Raw genomic sequence first — 17,633 nt, 5'->3', positions numbered from 1 at the left:
AGATCGGGATGTGGTGGGGGTGCTCGGACCATGGCAGGAGGGAGAGTTCAGGGCTCGCGGGGGGAGGGTGTCGGAGCATGGCAGCAAGGAGGGAATTGGGAAAGATCGGGGCATGGTGAGGGGTTGACGGAGCATGGTAGCGAGAAGGGAGGGAAGCAGATCGGGGCATGATTGGGGGGAGGGTTCAGCCGATCGCGGTAGCAAGGTGAGGCCATGATTGGCAGAAGATTTGCTTGAGGGGCCGGGGAGACCAGCCCTGCTCCTCCTGGCTCACAAGCAGCGCTATAAAAAGCACTTAGATGTTTGATCCGGCTGCTCCCTCCTCCCTTGAGCTGCCAGGTTTCCCGAGCCCTGGGAAACCCGGCCGGCCAGCGTTAAATTTAAATCAGACTCCCAACTGCACAGTGGGAGCGGCGGGTTGGGGTTGCGTTTCACGATTTTAAATTTTTAACTGCCCCCCCCCCCCTGCACCCGACCCCCTCCTGCTCTTCATTGGGGGGGGGGGTTAAAATTCCTCAGCAAGTAATCAAAATTGTGGTACGACTGAGCCATTGCCAGATTAATGCTAGCACAGTGCCAAAACATTAATTGGAAAGAGACACATTCTTTTATTTGCCAATCTGTTGTGGCTTTCAGATCTGTTCTTGTTTGTGCATTGCCAATTACACTTAACAGTTGTGTTATTTAGCAGTGAAGTATTAGAAATAATATCTTGTTCTCTCGGTCCCCTTTCCCCTCCCCCCACCCTCAAAGACGACAGTGGATAGGTATGTTATTTCATTCTGAAGTAAGACTTGCCTTTAGTGTAAGCTTTTAGAAATATAATCACTAAATTATTCTTTTTTATGCAAGCAAATTTAAAGTATAGATCTACAGTTCTGTCATAAAATAACATTACTAGGAACAATCATAGGTGAGTTTTAATTAGATGTGAGTTTTAATGGTTAACATTTAAAGTGAGGAGCTAAATCATTGTTCATAATTGGAACATATGAAAAGGTGGCAAATTTAATTTTATGCTGCCAATTTTGATTTGGTTAGCAACCGGACAATTAACAATTTTTATCTTATTTTTCTAACTCTTCTCCCTCCCGTCTCCCTTTGCCTTGATCCAATCCAATCCATGCCGTTCTCCTTAATCGGGAGAGTGAGATGGTCCAGCTTGTGGCACCTTCACATTTGTCATCAATGCCACTTGTTGCCCTACTCATCAAGAAATACATTCCATTGACTTGGGGGACTTGGTCTATCCCCAGATAATCCAGGCAAAACTTGCAAGTTGACTTTCTACGTAAAACCCAAGTGTGAAAGTGAGCCAAAATCAGAATTCAAACCCCGGCTTCTTTGTTGAGAGTTCAACTCTTTGTATTTTTTAACATTTAAAACTAGCTTTTATTTACCCTTTTATTGTTGATGTTTATGTCATATTAAGATTTTGCCTTTTGCTGTCCTCCATAATGCAAAACACAATCCAGTGAGGAAAGACCTTCATTAAGTGCATTAAAAGTCAAGTGAGCAATGTTTCCATTTCTTAATTCATGCTGCTATGGTCACTTTTTGTTTTATTCTCAGCCTAAAGCCATTCTGAGGGGTGATTTAGCACCTGATAACTGTAAGGTGTACTACTAGAGCTACTAAAGGTTGCATTAGAATACAGCTAACTCACTAATAAAACTAAATTTAATAGCGTAAGACATCCAGTGTTCCCATGACATGATTTTTGCACCCCTAAATTTCCATGCCCTTATTTCCTGTATACACACTGGGGAAAAATTAGAAATTGTGATGCATAGGCAGGAAAAATACTGAAAAGATTAGATTCAATGCGTACATTTTTCTGTTTTCTTCTTTCTCTGTGTTTCTTTGCTTTTCTATTTCCGTTTGATGTTTTTCTTCACTCCTGATCTATCACTCTTACTCTCATTTCTCTTTGTGTTGCTCATTTGCTGCTCTCTCTCTGTTTTGTTCTCCACAGTTTCTCTGTACCCTTTTTGAGGATACCAAGAGCTTTCACTTTCAATTGTATTCTACTTTCTCTTAGTTCTTATGCCTCTACTGCTGGGTGGTTTGTTCCCAGACCTCCAACAATGACTTCTGAGGATCCTCAATAGCTAGCGGGTGAGGACACCCCATCCGGTTACTGCCACTCCCCTTGCAGGCGGAGGCTGTGGCCTCTGCCCATAGCCTCCCTGCTCAGCGTGGCTCAGATTGGGAGCTAAATAGATGCAAATTTGAACTTGCCTTTTCCCATTCAACGGTGCTACATGAGTACAGTGCCCGGCATCTTCCAGCTCTGCCCCTTGCACCCAGACTCTGATGGATCACCAGCAAGCCAGACCTGTGCAATATGTGATGAGCACAAATGGGCACCTGTTTGCTTCACTTTGTGTTGCATGGAGCAGATGTTTTCTTTACCAGCTGCCGCAATTTTAAATCAGACTGTTCATAAATAATCCTTTCCTGTATTTGGAGCTGAGCCTTATAAAATCTGGGAATTTCAGTTTAGATGTAATAGACAAAGCATTAACTTTATATTTTCGGGCAGGGGTGTAATTTTACTTTGTTTTTCGTGTCTGATTTCTTCTTCCGTAGTCTCTCCATGTGATGCACGTTCTGGAGTTGGAAGGCTTTCCAAAGCTGTTACTAAAAGGCCTGCGAGAGTGACGAGGGGGACTGGTCCTTTGATTTCTCCCGCCCCCTCCCCGCCAATCTCCATGTAGTTAAGTCCCTGACATCCTCATACCGCTCCTCAAACATAAATTTTATTATTACAGTAATGATGAATATATCTTTACAGCTGTTCATTAACTGAGTAGTTGTCAACTTCAACATCCATCATTTGGGTGTAAAAAAGGAAGTAAATTTGAACTAATAAAGTCAGAAAGAAAAGATTATGTACTAATCATCTCATGGAAAAACTCCTCAATATTTCTTCTTTTACTGGACCCCCAGATTAATAGAACTTGTCTTTTTGTCTTTAATTGTTGCTATTTTGGTGCAAAATGAGAGCTGGAGCTTGATTAATGAAATGCCAGTGTCGCTTCTTTCTTTAAAGGCTTTTTCAGCGTTTAAAGTGCATCATCCAGCAATATGTCTAAATGTAGCGTCAGATGATGATCACGTGCAGCCAGTACAACAAGACCTTTGAGCCCATGTGACCAGCACAGCTGGCGTTGCAGACAGTCAGAATGCATGTGTGCTATGTGTTTATTTCGATGCACAAATGCGGAACTGTGAGTTACCGCAGCAGCTACGATATATTGTTCACAGCTGTGAACCAATTACACTCGGTCAAGACTTGAGCCCCAAAGGAATTTACAGAAAATAAATTCCCAGACATAATTTATTTTATAAAACTAATACAACCGAAACAGTGAATGAAGCTTTTGTTTACTTACTTGGATTTGTGTTCGATCTACCTTACACTTCATGGCTTGTTGTATCAGTAACAATTTATCCATGATGTCTCTGTTGAAAGCCAAACAATATTGCTAAGTGCAGTGGCTAGATGCTACTTTACAGCATATTCGTACATGCAAGACCTCCATCTACTGGACAGAGTGTGTTGTGAAATTTCCAGAGCTGCTTGCACCATTCTTGCTGCATTATTCTCACAACAGCTGAATGCCTCCAGTGAAAACATTTTTATCATCTGTTCCCACAGCCTCCTAAAGTTACTGTGACTAAAATGTAGCTCGTAACACACTGGGATATTTCTTTTGTCAAGAAGCTTTATGCGTGTGTTAAAGTGGTGTTTTTCTTACAGAAAGGCCTTTATGAGAAAGAGAGGAAAACGGCTACAAAACCAGCACAATGACATCGGCCACAGATTTTGATAATGTGGAGATCCAGCAGCAGTACAGCCACATCAATGCTCGCTGGGAACTCTCGGATGAAGGTGAACTCGATAATGACAACAGCTCGGCAAGGCTGTTTGAGCGTTCCAGGATCAAAGCTCTTGCAGGTAAGGTGAATGAATGAACACCAGATTCTTTTCTGAGAATTTGGTTGGATATTGCTCATGCTTTCAGCTATTCTGGTTTGATAATTTTGTATATCTTTAGGGTATATAAAATGATAAATATTCAATCCATTGCCCTTATGAAAGTAAATTCATTTCATTAAATAGGTAGCAGTTTGAAAGGAAAGTATTTTTCTGAGGGCGAAAATAAAGATTTGCTTGCAATTGTGACTTGTATAAAGTAAATCTTAAAATTTGGCACAAACAACTGTAGTTTTCTGATAACAGTAGAATTTCATTTCTGACAGAAAGTTTTGCAGGTAGAAAACTAGCAAAGGCTTTTTATTAAAGTGAGGTCAATAAGATTTCTTTCCTATAATATCCATTTTTTTCTGTCTGTGTATGTAATTGAGACTGAAAATATCACTTACAGTTTGGCAAGGTCCTAGATTATCATAAAAATCAATCTGATATTCAGCTTCAGGTCCTTGCAAAAGATCAGGCATACTGAAAAGGTTTAAAAATAATGCCATTTTATTACACTGCTCCTCTGCTCAAAGGACAAGTTTAATCACATAAGCTGTATGCACAGACATTGTATGCATAGCCTGGAGGTATTTAAGTCCACGTGCAGCATTGTATAGGCATCATTGTGGCCTATCACTCGTACAGCTTGATTCTCACATCGCACTGTATGAATGGGTTTTAAAGGGCAATTTTTGCCTCTCCAAAGTGCTTGGCAAACTTCAGTGGTACTTAAGCCTGGGTGATGCAAATGTGGTAACTTGCATCACAATTGCAGATGCAAACAAAATGATACAGCTACATACTTAAAAGTTTTGATGCATGCCCATCATAGGTCTCACTCTGTTCAGTTGTGATTTGTTGTCAATTTAAACAATCTTTTTTTTTTAAAAGCGAGAAAGCAACCCATTGACTTCCCACTGGTTTTTCTGACTCTTGATAATCTGGTCTCTTCCCAAGCTGCTGTCAATGTGGAGAAACGTCCAACATCAATTAGTCTCTAATTGACCGCTGAATCTGCCATTTAGACCACTTCCCACGAGAAGTACCTGAGCATTGGCTTTGAAGAGACAGACCTGGGTTAGCAGTATTCAGATGTGAGACAAATCTTTGAGCAACTTTTTTTAAAACACAAAAGAAAACTGAAGGATTAAAATCACCCAACAAAAATTACATTTCAAATGTTTAAATTTTCCTGACATTCAGTATACAAGCTTCAAGGTTGAGTTTTTGCAGCAGGTTGTTCCTGACTGTTCCAAAAACTGAACTTCCTTTGAAAACTCTCCAATACTGTTCAGTATAGCAGTGATGTATCTTCAAGGTTATGGTCAAAGCAGAGCTACAAGATTTATTGTTATGATAAATTCAGTTGTGAATTCATGTATGGACTTGGGTATCTTACAATGTGACGCATGCATCTGCAAAGTCATGATACTTAGCAAGTTTTTTTCTACGTTTTCCACCAATTTACTTGTCGTCTCCTCTGTTGGATCCTTGTTGGGGTACAAGTGCCCTCCAGTAGTTCAACCAAATGGCCTTTCTATGTGTGAACCGAGGCAATGGGTTGTCAGAAGGATATTCAACCACAGGAGACATTGCAGCTGAGTCCAATCCTGTCCTCATCCAATGCTAACATACATGCACACTTGAAGCAGTGATGAACAGTGATGACAGTGGTGATTGGGAGCAAGAACTCTGGTCAGTTTCCCCCTCATTTCTCCAAGGCCAATGAGGCTAATTGTAGCATGCCAACTGTTATCCTGGCTGAGATCAAATAACAGCACAGATCAGTGATCGAACCTGGGAGTTTCTTGGTCTATATGGCTGAACTATTCTCTGTTTCAACCAGGTAGCCATTGGGGGAGCAACAAAACAAATATATCAGAGCTGGGTTTTCCACACCTTTTTACATTTTCTTGGGGTGATTTTGTTTTTTACATACTACTAAAGATGGGGGTAATTTTCACCAAACCCGATTGTTGGACCCTGATGGCAATTTTAATGTACAGATGGGTGGAGCATATGCCGTATATGCAAGTTCCAGTTGTACCAGGTGTTGAGCAGCCTAACCAGCAGTCCTTAAGGGAACATCACTGAGGAAAAGGTAAGTTTAAAAAAAAGATTTTTGTGGGGTCAGCAGGAGTAGGCCAGCCGGCCCGTTTCCACCGCCCCCCCGCCCGCCCTTGCCCCAACACCATGCCTGACTTGCCGGCTGGCTCCATGCTGAAGCCGATCAGATTTTCACCCTCCAAAACTGGCAACCTATCTGGGTGCCCACAGCTCGTGGGTAAAATTTAAATGAGGCGCAAAGCTGAAAATGGTTCAAGCCTTGGGCTTGTGCTATGGCATCACCAACTTCATGCCTGCTTTGGGCCCAAGTTGAAAATGCACCTCATGATTTCCAGCTCCTCTGCTGTTGTATTCATCTTCCCCTAATGGTGACATTTGAGCTCTCTACCTCACTGTTCCATGGAGGCACCTCTGTCTAGGAACAACTGAGTAGTAGGACTGAATGAATGATTAGGGCTTCAACTTGGTTTGGACTCTTCAAAAAAAGGTCTTGCTTTGCCTTTTCAAATAAAAATATAAGGGAGGATCATTTGGAGGGCCATTTCCATCTCATATAGGTAGCCGATGAGCACTTTTTAAGCAATCAAAGGAATGAGGGAAAACTAAGATAGGTCAGTTGCAACCATCTTCAGCCAGAAGTGCCGAGTGGATGATCCATCTCAGCCTCCTCCTGATATCCTTACCATCACAGATGCCAGTCTTCAGCCAATTCGATTCACTCCACGTGATATCAAGAAATGGCTGAGTGCACTAGATACAGCAAAGGCCATGGGCCCTGACAACATCCCGGCTGTAATGCTGAAGACTTGTACTCCAGAACTAGCCGCGCCTCTAGCCAAACTGTTCCAGTACAGCTACAACACTGGCATCTACCCGACAACGTGGAAAATTGCCCAGGTATGTCCCAAGACAAATCCAATCCGGCCAATTACCGCCCCATCAGTCTACTCTCAATCATCAGCAAAGTGATGGAAGGTGTCGTCGACAGTGCTATCAAGCGGCACTTACTCACCAATAACCTGCTCAGTTTGGGTTCCACTAGGACCACTCGGCTCCAGACCTCATTACAGCCTTAGACCAAACGTGGACAAAAGAGCTGAATTCCAGAGGTGAGGTGAGAGTGACTGCCCTTGACATCAAGGCAGCATTTGACCAAGTGTGGCACCAAGGAGCCCTAGTAAAATTGAAGTCAATGGGAATCAGGGGGAAAACTCTCCAGTGGCTGGAGTCATACCTAGCACAAAGGAAGATGGTAGTGGTTGTTGGAGGCCAATCATCTCAGCCCCAGGGCATTGCTGCAGGAGTTCCTCAGGGCAGTGTCCCAGGCCCAACCATCTTCAGCTGCTTCATCAATGACCTTCCCTCCATCATAAGGTCAGAAATGGGGATGTTCGCTGGCGATTACACAATGTTAAGTTCCATTTGCAACCCCTCAGAAAATGAAGCAGTCCGTGCCCGCATGCAGCAAGACCTGGACAACATCCAGGCTTGGGCTGATAAGTGGCAAGTAACATTCACACCAGACAAGTGCGAGGCAATGACCATCTTCAACAAGAGAGAGCCTAACCACCTCCCATTGACATTCAATGGCATTACCATTGCCGAATCCCTCACCATCAACATCCTGGGGGTCACCATTGACCAGAAACTTAACTGGACCAGCCACATAAATACTGTGGCTACAAGAGCAAGTCAGAGGCTGGGTATTCTGCAGCGAGTGACTCACCTCCTGACTCCCCAAAGCCTTTCCACCATCTACAAGGCACAAGTCAGGAGTGTGATGGAATACTCTCCACTTGCCTGGATGAGTGTAGCTCCAACAACACTCAAGAAGCTCAACACCATCCAGGACAAAGCAGCCCACTTGATTGGCACTCGATCCACCACCCTAAACATTCACTCCCTTCACCACCGGCGCACTGTGGCTGCAGTGTGTACCATCCACAGGATGCACTGCAGCAACTCGCCAAGGCTTCTTCGACAGCACCTCCCAAACCCGCGACCTCTACCACCTAGAAGGACAAGGGCAGCAGGCACATGGGAACAACACCACCTGCACGTTCCCCTCCAAGTCACACACCATCCCAACTTGGAAATATATTGCCGTTCCTTCATTGTCGCAAGGTCAAAATCCTGGAACTCCCTTCCTAACAGCACTGTGGGAGAACCTTCACCACACGGACTGCAGCGGTTCAAGAAGGTGGCTCACCACCACCTTCTCAAGGGCAATTAGGGATGGGCAATAAATACTGGCCTTGCCAGCGATGCCCACGTCCCATCAACGAATAAAAACAAAGTTTGCAGCTATCTCTCTTTATAGGATCATGTTACAATTCAGATCAGTACATTCGTTTTAAAGAGCTAGTGCTATTCCTATACAACATATAACATTGGAACAAGGTTTCAATTACTCTAAAGCCACTTGTCTCTGAATCGAGTGTCTTGTAAAATACCGCATGGTAAATATTTAAAAGCCGAAGCAGACATCCACGTCAATGAGTAAACTTTAAGCATTGCAGTCCCTGATTTTTAAGTCATTCAGAATCGAGCTATTTTTACAATTTGTTTTGAGTCGAGGTAACTAATACACTACAGTAATGTGACCTCACATTCTTTTGCTGTGCAGCCAGTCCGGTTAGTGAAACAGGTCGTACTTGAAATGGAAATCAGAGAATGGCAAACTATACATAAATCACATAGGTTTGTGTTCTTTATATATGAGAAACCAAAGCTCTGTAACTGTGTCATAGAACCATTAGCCCTTGCCAAGATAAATACATATTATTAGCAGATCTCCTCCGGTCAGACATTATGACCTTATTTTTTTATTACCGTTCCTATGACCACATTTATAATAGAAACTGCCTATGTAAACTTGAGATGCTGCAATTATATCCCCTGCCAATGATGGCATTGCAGCTCCTCCAATGGTGTGATTGCAGTTTCCATTAAAAATGTGGGTAAAGAAATTTGTAGCAGAAAACGTTCACAGAAATGTACCTTGGTATAAGCTAGCCAACGCAGTGCGATGTTCAGTTCCTCCTATCGAATAGGTTCTTTAAGGTCTTCTAGCTGGACACCACCACCAGTTTTTCTGACCTCACTGCAGATAGTTCTTTATTACAGTCTGTTGGGTGAGATGTCATCTCTGTACACCGCTCTTTCCAGATCCCGAGGAGGGTCTCACAGGTTGTTGGAGAGAAACCTAACTTTCTTGTGGTGTGGTATTTATAAGTTATTTCCCTCTCAAGTTTGTGAATTAAAACCAGCAGTTTACCTTCTGGTATGAGTTGCTCAGTATATCTTGGTATTTGCTTGTGATTCTGGTAATAATTCTGGGTTCATGCAACTTTACAGGTCCATGGAATCTGATTAAAAAGAGATGTGGTGGCTAGATTAGACAGAGCAGCTAAGTGTATTTGAACAGGGAGTTAAATCACATGTATAAAATGCAACCTAAAATTTCAGGAGACCCTTTCTCCTCTTTAAGTCAGTTGTCTACCAACTCTTCAGTGAAGCATAGATTGAATTCCTACAGAAGTGGCTGACGTGGCTGATCTACAGCAGCCAAATGTTCCATAGTTTATACCCACTGGAAAATATGGCTGGCATTTCCCCGAGAAGCTCAACATCTGTTCAGGGTAATTTGCACTACAGAAATAATACTAACATCCCAAGGGACATATGGGGGGCGTGGGGAGGAAATTTTTCTGAGTTTGTGCTTCCGGCTGCCTGCCATCAGCACCTATTGGAAATGAACTTTAAATAGTTAGGAGATTCTACACAGTGCATGCTCAAATATCTGATATGTACTTCCATGGGTGAGACAGCCCACTATAGTGCAAACTCGAAAAATTACTCCTATAATGTTTAAAAGAATTAGCTTAAGTTCCCAATGTGGTAGGACTTGGATTTGTGCCAGAATTTTCCCACATTCTCAAGTGTGATGTTCGGGGGAATTATGTCCATGCTGGGAGGGAAATTCTGGGGGCGAGTTGCACGGGGTTGCTGCCATCTCCCTTCTAGCAGCCATTTACAAAGGTCCTATGAGCTATGATATGGTGTTTTATGCAGAGAGGCCTGAAGAGAGAGACAGCAAAATATATGAACCATCACTTGTATTTTAAAAGAGTTAAATATTAATTTACACACACAGTGCTTCACACAGGAGACCACTGTGTTGAATCATCCAGTCTCTCACTGTTGTGAATTAACATGGAACATCGACATCTTGTTGCCTAATATCCTGTGCAATAGAACGAGACATAGATTGAATTCTTACAGGTGTGTGGGACCCACCATCTATGACATGGCTGAACAATTGCCCCTCCCCACCATATGTTCCTTGGGACATTCATACTATTTCTGTAAGTGCACATTACTCTGAACAGATGTTGAGCTTCTCGAGAAATGCCATGTCATGGTCGGTATGCATATAAGATAGGTTTCACTATTGTTGACTGAGTTTTTATTCTTGCTGCTTCACTAACAAGAAGTAAAAGTCGTCATTTTGTCATATCACAAGCAGCTTTACATCAACCGTGCATTGTTTAGTTTGATGCAGTGTGTTTTATTTTTCCCAATATTTTCATATTTTACCCAGCCAGTTATTCTTTTAGACCCCTCCCTCCTACATTCCACTTCAAACAGGGTAACTGGACAGTTTAAGACTTGCAGTTCCCCAGTTCGGTCTGTGAAGAGAATTGGTTTTCTGTAGGGAACGTTGGTCGGGATAGTTTTCCTTCCATTTGAGATGAAGGGTTCCACCCAGCGGCTAGTCAGGAAAAGGTGAAACTCACCCGATGATAACAGGCTAATTTTAAATATCACTCATTGCTGTGAGTAAGTCTTGGAACCCTTTCAATGGCAGTTCAACACTGCAGTGCTAAATCTATCAAACTGCCTGGATTGACGCATTTCTTTCCAACAGGTTTGTCCTTGGATCACCCCAAATGACCTCCACTGCACAACAATGGCTACAGCATTTAGCTGTAGGTATTTGAATGGAATTTAAGTGCTCGTTCATGATGGCAACTGCTTAATCTCATTGCTGGTTCTGTTTAATTATATCAATAACCTGTTGCTTCAGAGTTGTTTGAACCAGGTGGCACTCTAATCAAGGTGACCTGAAACTCAACATCCACTACTTTGTCTTTAACAAAAGCCAATACATAGAATTACATAGAATGTACAGCACAGAAACAGACCGTTCGGCCCAACAGGTCCATGTCGGAGTTTATGCTCCACACGAGCCTCCTCCCTCCCTACTTTATCTAACCCTATCAGCATACCCTTCTATTCCTTTCTCCCTCCTGTGTTTATCTAGCTTCCTCTTAAATGCATCTATGCTAGTTGCCTCAACTACTCCTTGTGGTGGTAAGTTCTACATTCTAACCACTCTCTGGGTAAAGAAGTTTCTCCTGAATTCCCTATTGGATTTATTAGTGACTACCTTATTTTTATGGCCCCTAGTTCTGGTCTCCCCCAGAAAAGTAGGGGGAAGATAGGGCAAACCCTTTCATAATCTTAAAGACCTCTATCAGGTCACCCCCCAGTCTTCACTTTTGTAGAGAAAAGAGCCCCAGCCTGTTCAACCATGTCCTCCTTCAAAGAAGTACGATTTCCCTATGCACAAAAAGAAATTATTGACATTTGGAATAAGTGACTCCAAAGTCACTTCATTTTAAATAGACCATTTTGTAAACCATAGCAGAGTAAATTTCTAAAAGCCAAGCAATAGCTGGTCTCCATTTCTTTTTAAGGATTGGGGAACTGGGTGGTGAAGTGGGATTTGAGTTGAAATCTAGCCCAACCTGATGAGATGAAAGTCTCTGCTGTTTGTTGACTCTAAGGGTCCAATGTAAAATGAGTTTGGGCAGTCTCATTCCAGTTCCTATTGGGCATGGGACTGCAGTACAAAACTATCCCTAATTTAGTATTAATTGGAAATTTTGCTTAGGGAGGCCACAGGAAGGCTGGTGTGTGAAGAAGAAAAAATATCGTACTGGTGAAGTGAAAGATGCTCTTCTGAGGCTGTGTTTGAGGTATATTGGTGGGTCAGAGGAGAGGACAGCATCTGGGAATGCATGATGCTGGCACTGAATGCCTGAAATGGGAAGAGTTCCATTCCCTAGCACTAATCTCACATGGAACACAAAAATGTAAAAGAAAATGGGATTAACAAAGTCTGAGGCATTTGCTGCCCGACTTTACGTCGTTAATAGGGGATTAATGGCACAGACTACAATGTGAATGAAAACTAATTTAGGACCAAACACAGTCCATTTGAAAGGAGACTGTGCTGCAGAAATAAATGAGGAACGGCTGATTTGCCGAACACTATCATATTCTTTATTGGTGTTCCACTATCTTTTGTGATTTTTGTAACTAGTTGCAGTTTGAATGGTTGTTGTTCCTGAATTAAATTTTTCCCTCAATGTAAAATGTCAAACTTGGAGCCTGTGCTTAGGATCTAACAACTGACTACCCATTATATTCCATTTAAAGTAATAGACATTAAACTAGGAAAGGTAATTGTGAGAGCAAATGGAGTTTCATATTTCATTATTGCTAAGTACTCTATAATGTTCAGAAATGGTTTTCAAACTGGTAGCCATAGGGTCTGTGAGTTGGGCCTTTTTAAACTTAATAGTTTTGCATAAGTTCTTTTGTATTGAATGTAAATGTTGTTCTGCATCCTTGAGCATGGAAGAACGATTGAACAAGTGCAGACCTCTTCTGTTTTTTCGCAAAGCCCCCTGATCTGTGGTGCATGCTGAAGGGGCATTAGTGTTGTATCAGTCAGGTAACTGATAATTGTTGAAAACGTTTAAAGATAGCCTTTCTGGTTAGCAATCCCAGATCCAGACTATCAAAACTGAGACAAGAGACAATTTTTTACAATATGTACAAAGGTTGAAGGCTTCGATAGTGGAATTGAAAAGGAAGTATTGCAATTTTAAAGAATATATAAATTATTGATGGGTCAAATTATCTAAGGTTTATCTTTATCTTGCGATGTAAGAGAAGGTTATGAGTTGGAAGTTGGGAGTGACTGGGAATTTATCCGTGAACTTAAATTTTATTCTGAGTTTGCAAAATTTGGGTATTAGTTAGCATTTTTACTTACAATTAATACCAACAAAGAGTGTGATAATGGATGAGGTTATGGAAATGGGAATTATTATTCCTTTTTTGATAACGTAAATTATCAAAAGCCAAGAAAAATTTATACTGGTGAAAACTTGTGCCTTTAGCTCAATTGGTTTATGTTGGAAGGAAGCTCATTAAAATGATTACTGAAAATGATGGAAATACACAACAGGTTACGATGTTTTGGGTATGTATCCTTCATTGGACTGAAGGCTACCAAATATTTCATGAAGGGTATGTTCCCAAAGCGCCATAACCTGACTTTCTTCTTTACAGATACTGACTGACCTGTATTTCCAGCATTTTCTGCTTTTATTTGAGATTTCCAGCATTTGCAGTTTTTTTTCCCTTTATTTCATTAAGATGATTATTGATTTCACTTGTAAGGCATAAATGGTAGTGAAAGGAGATGTTGGTTGAAAGAATTAATAATTTTATTAATGATTGATTCTCTCTTCTGCAAAAATACAAATTTTGCATTTTTACTAATTGGACAAGGAATATTTTGGGATTTATATCAATATCAGCCCAAAATAGTAAAAATGTACACATTTTGATGTTTTTTTTTCTGATTTTTCCCTATATGGTCAAGGTGTGCAGGGGAAGCGGGAATCCTCGACTTGATGCTTTTCATTCAAAGCGGTTCCTGAGTAGTAAAGTGTTGAAACTCACCTGTTTTAGAATGATTGGTCAAAACAGCTAAAGGAAGAATTAGGTGTGAAACCCATCAGATACAATATGGGTATAACTCCATTTTCATTTATATGCCTGAAGATTTTTATAAACGCAAGACTGTTTCTGGATTTAAAGTGTTGATATTGAAAATCAAATCAAGTTAGGGTCAATGAATGAACTACAAAATGGAAGCAGAGTTGGAAAAAGTTTTTAAAAAATATTTGACTTTGGAAATATTTCCTAAATGATGAACATCCAAATTAGTACGGGTCCTGAGAAAGCCTGTTGACAATAGGCTAAAGCAAAATCTCTCTCCTTGTAGTTTGCAAATATTGACCATAAGTTTAAGGAGGGCCTTCTTGTGAAAACGTTTAAAGATAGCTTTTCTGGTTAGCAGGGGTCAACCCCAGATCCAGACTATCAAAACTGAGACAAGAGACAATGTTTTACAATATATACAAAGGTTGAAGGTTTCAATAGTGGAATTGAAAAGGAAGCATTGCAATTTTAAAGAATATACAAATTATTGATGGGTCAAATTACCTAAGGTTTTTCTTTATCTTTGGATGTAAGAGAGGCAGTTTTGCCTTAAGATTTTTATTCAAACATATCCAGAAGAGCAGACTGCAGTTTGCTTTGAGAAGTTGAAAGTACTCAGCTCAGTTCAGAGAGAAGTTTTGCAGTTATCATGATAAGTTAACTTAGTCTTACTAGTTCTCAAAGTATAAAATATAGACTAACAGTTAAAAAGAAACAGAGTAGATGCCTGATGAACCAGGAATGAGGGACAATTGTAAAAGACTCACAGAAGGCATATCCTTGATGCTATAATCAACACATTGTAGAAAGAAAAAGAGGTGGATTCAACTTCGACTGACGACCACTGGAGTGAAGAGGTTCTAACTAGATGGTTCTAAGAAAGTTTATTAGAACCATTTAGTTAGACCATCTAATATAACCAAGAATATGTTATGATGCTATACAAGCTGAAAAGAAGGCCTTTAAGGATCAGCTTTCATGTATGCGGGGAGCCTCGCCCACCAGGCATGCACATCAGGCAATTGCAGGCATGCTGGCCACAATTTTTCATCCATAATGGACAAAAAAATGGTGGGCAACATGCCCATGATTTCCTGATGTGAGTGGCCAACGGCTAGGCTCCCTGCCGGCAGCACGTAGTCAAAAAATAGCTGTGTAGTGTAGCATTCGAAACCCAATAATGAGCTGAGGACATTAATATAAATTGGACCCAGTTAAGGCTATATTACTGTAATGCTGAAATAAATGATAACATTTGATGAGTCATAGTTATGCTATAATAAACAGTTGTAGCTGTTATAATTATCATGCTGCGAGTCAGATTATATTTGTATGTGTAGAGTACTGAATAAGTAGTGCTAGGAACGCAACTCTGATAGGCTCTTCCTAACATTGATAAGCAAGAGCTAACTGCTTTTCATCCAATGCTGCACTTTACTCAGGCTGTTGACAGAATAATTTTATTTTTAAAAAATGTAGGTGAACTGCTGTTGCAGGCTGTTTCTTCACACCCTCCCCCCCCCCCCCCCGCCCCGCCCCGCCCCGCACTTTTTGGTTTCAATACTACAGGAACACTAGAGGGCAGAAAGAAAACATTAGGAAGCTTCACAAATGTCAGCCCACTTTTCAGTATTCAGTGACGGGATTAAAATTAGTGCAGTTTGTTTGGGCAGTGAACACAATGGGTGAAAAGAGGTTCTGCCCCACCCTTGTGTTATTTTTGACTATCCACCGCAGTTTCTTCCAACAGAGCAGTTTTAGAATTTGCTTTTTCGTTTTTAAAAAAAACACTAACCCTTGTAAAAAGTTGACTGGTGCTATAGATACTGTGTGTGTGCGTGTGTTTATCTGTGTCGGGAAGAAATGAGTAATGCAGTGACTTATAGCACTGCCATTCCACCTGTTGAGGCCTGAATATGAATCCATTAGCAGTTAGCTAAATGACAATCTCCTTTCTCTCACACCTATTATTATGGGCTTGAATGCACTGAATTCTGAATAGCTTAAGTGACTTCCAAATGGACATGAGTCTATGGCAGAAAACTGACACTAATTTGGCACTAATTCAGAAATGTTGTTTAGGGAGGACAAAGGGACTGAGGAGCAATGAAGGGAAAATGGCACATTGATGCGGAAGAGTGTGCCGCTGTCAAGTGAAGATTTGGCCTCCATGGGCCTGATTTTTAATAAAGGCACAAAACTTAAGCTTATGCTCACTGCATTAGCATCAGTGTACCATTGACCTCTTTTAAGCTTTTTTGCACTGAAATCCATGATGGTGTCCTTGTGTACTATATGTATGTGTGGGCAAATCATTCCAGTGCTCTGTTGTCTTTTATTTCAGTGCAATGTTTTTTTTTAATATTATGTTGTCTTTGATGAAAAAATTACCATTACATTGTATAGTAGGAATTTATTGTGTTTTCACTGCAAAAGAAGCACAAGTAAAGGATCAATGCAGAGATGTAGGAAATACAACAGAACAATGCAGAGCAGTACACAGAGGTATGTGAGAGAAAATGGAACAGATCATTTGAAATGTGTGGGGGGTGGGGAAGAGGGAGATCTCAGTGGCTAACGTGTGTGTGTGTGTGTGTGTGTGTGTGTGGGGCGGTGGTGGTTAAATCGAATTAGTCAAATTAGAATGTATTAATCTTGCAACTACTTATTACTGTCCACTGTAATTGCATTGTTAGTGAAACGTTCACTGTGCCTAAATCAAGTAGTTTGTATCAAAACCCAAGTGATACGGATTATGTTTGCAGAAAAGAGCACTGTTCAATAGACCAAAGTCTCCTCCCAACAATGCACACAACTCACACTGACTTGTGACTTTTCTATTGGATCACTTACAGCCAATGACAAATGGTTCAAAAATGTCATATCAGGTAAAGAGTTAAGATTAAACATTAACTGAACACTGTAATGTATTTGTCAGCTTGATCAGGGACAGTTTGGATTTGAAGTTTTCAATCATAACTGGATTTCAGGTTCTGGTTTGCGATAGAAGATTGAAATTCAAACTGTCCAATTGGACAATGAGTGACATATTCGATTATTGTAGTGGCAGTAGAAATTAATAGCAGATTAATCAGTAATTGCAAGCAGATTTTCTTGCTACATTTTTATATCATACTTGTATTTGGCAAACAGCAGCTTCATGTTGCTTACTTCTTAGCTCAGAACAATGAATCTTTCCTGAAATTGAAATTTGAAGAAGTGCATGGTTTCAATTTGAAATTAAAACACCTATTTTCTGACTGGTGGGAATGGTCCTGTTGGTGCAATTTTCTGTTTGACCTTTTATGCAAGAGTTTAATTTCAATATGAAACAGAGAGTAGACATAAATGGGTCATTTTCAGGTTGGCAAGATGTAACGAGTGGAGTGCCACAGGGATCAGTGCTGGGGCCTCAACCATTTACAATCTATATCAATGACTTGGATGAAGGGACCGAATGTATGGTTGCTAAACTTGCTGATGACACAAAGATAGGTAGGAAAGTAAGTTGTGTAGAGGACACAAGGAGGCTGCAAAGGGATATAAATAGGTTAAGTGAGTGGGCAAAAATTTGGCAGATGGAGTACAATGTGAGAAAATGTGAACTTGTCCACTTTGGCAGGAGGAATAGAAAAGCAGTATATTATTTAAATGGAGAGAGATTGCCGGTACAGAGGGATCTGGCTGTCCTCGTACATGAATCACAAAAAGT

The 17,633-nt window shown here is 40.9% G+C and overlaps 1 protein-coding gene across 3 annotated transcripts in view; it reads left to right on the top strand.

Moving 5' to 3' along the window:
- The window catches only part of LOC137326330 (spectrin beta chain, non-erythrocytic 1-like), a 269,969-nt gene that overhangs the window by 94,926 nt on the left and 157,410 nt on the right, over positions 1-17,633 (top strand). For all 3 annotated transcript variants that reach the window (XM_067991316.1, XM_067991314.1, XM_067991315.1), the window contains exon 2: positions 3,767-3,964. In XM_067991316.1, coding sequence (XP_067847417.1) covers positions 3,814-3,964 — 151 coding nt within the window. In that variant the 5' untranslated portion in view covers positions 3,767-3,813. The remainder of the gene's footprint in view (positions 1-3,766; positions 3,965-17,633) is intronic.

This window comes from Heptranchias perlo, chromosome 10 (genome assembly GCF_035084215.1).
Source record: "Heptranchias perlo isolate sHepPer1 chromosome 10, sHepPer1.hap1, whole genome shotgun sequence".
NCBI lineage: Eukaryota > Metazoa > Chordata > Chondrichthyes > Hexanchiformes > Hexanchidae > Heptranchias > Heptranchias perlo.
This window is presented reverse-complemented; position numbering and strand designations above follow the sequence as displayed.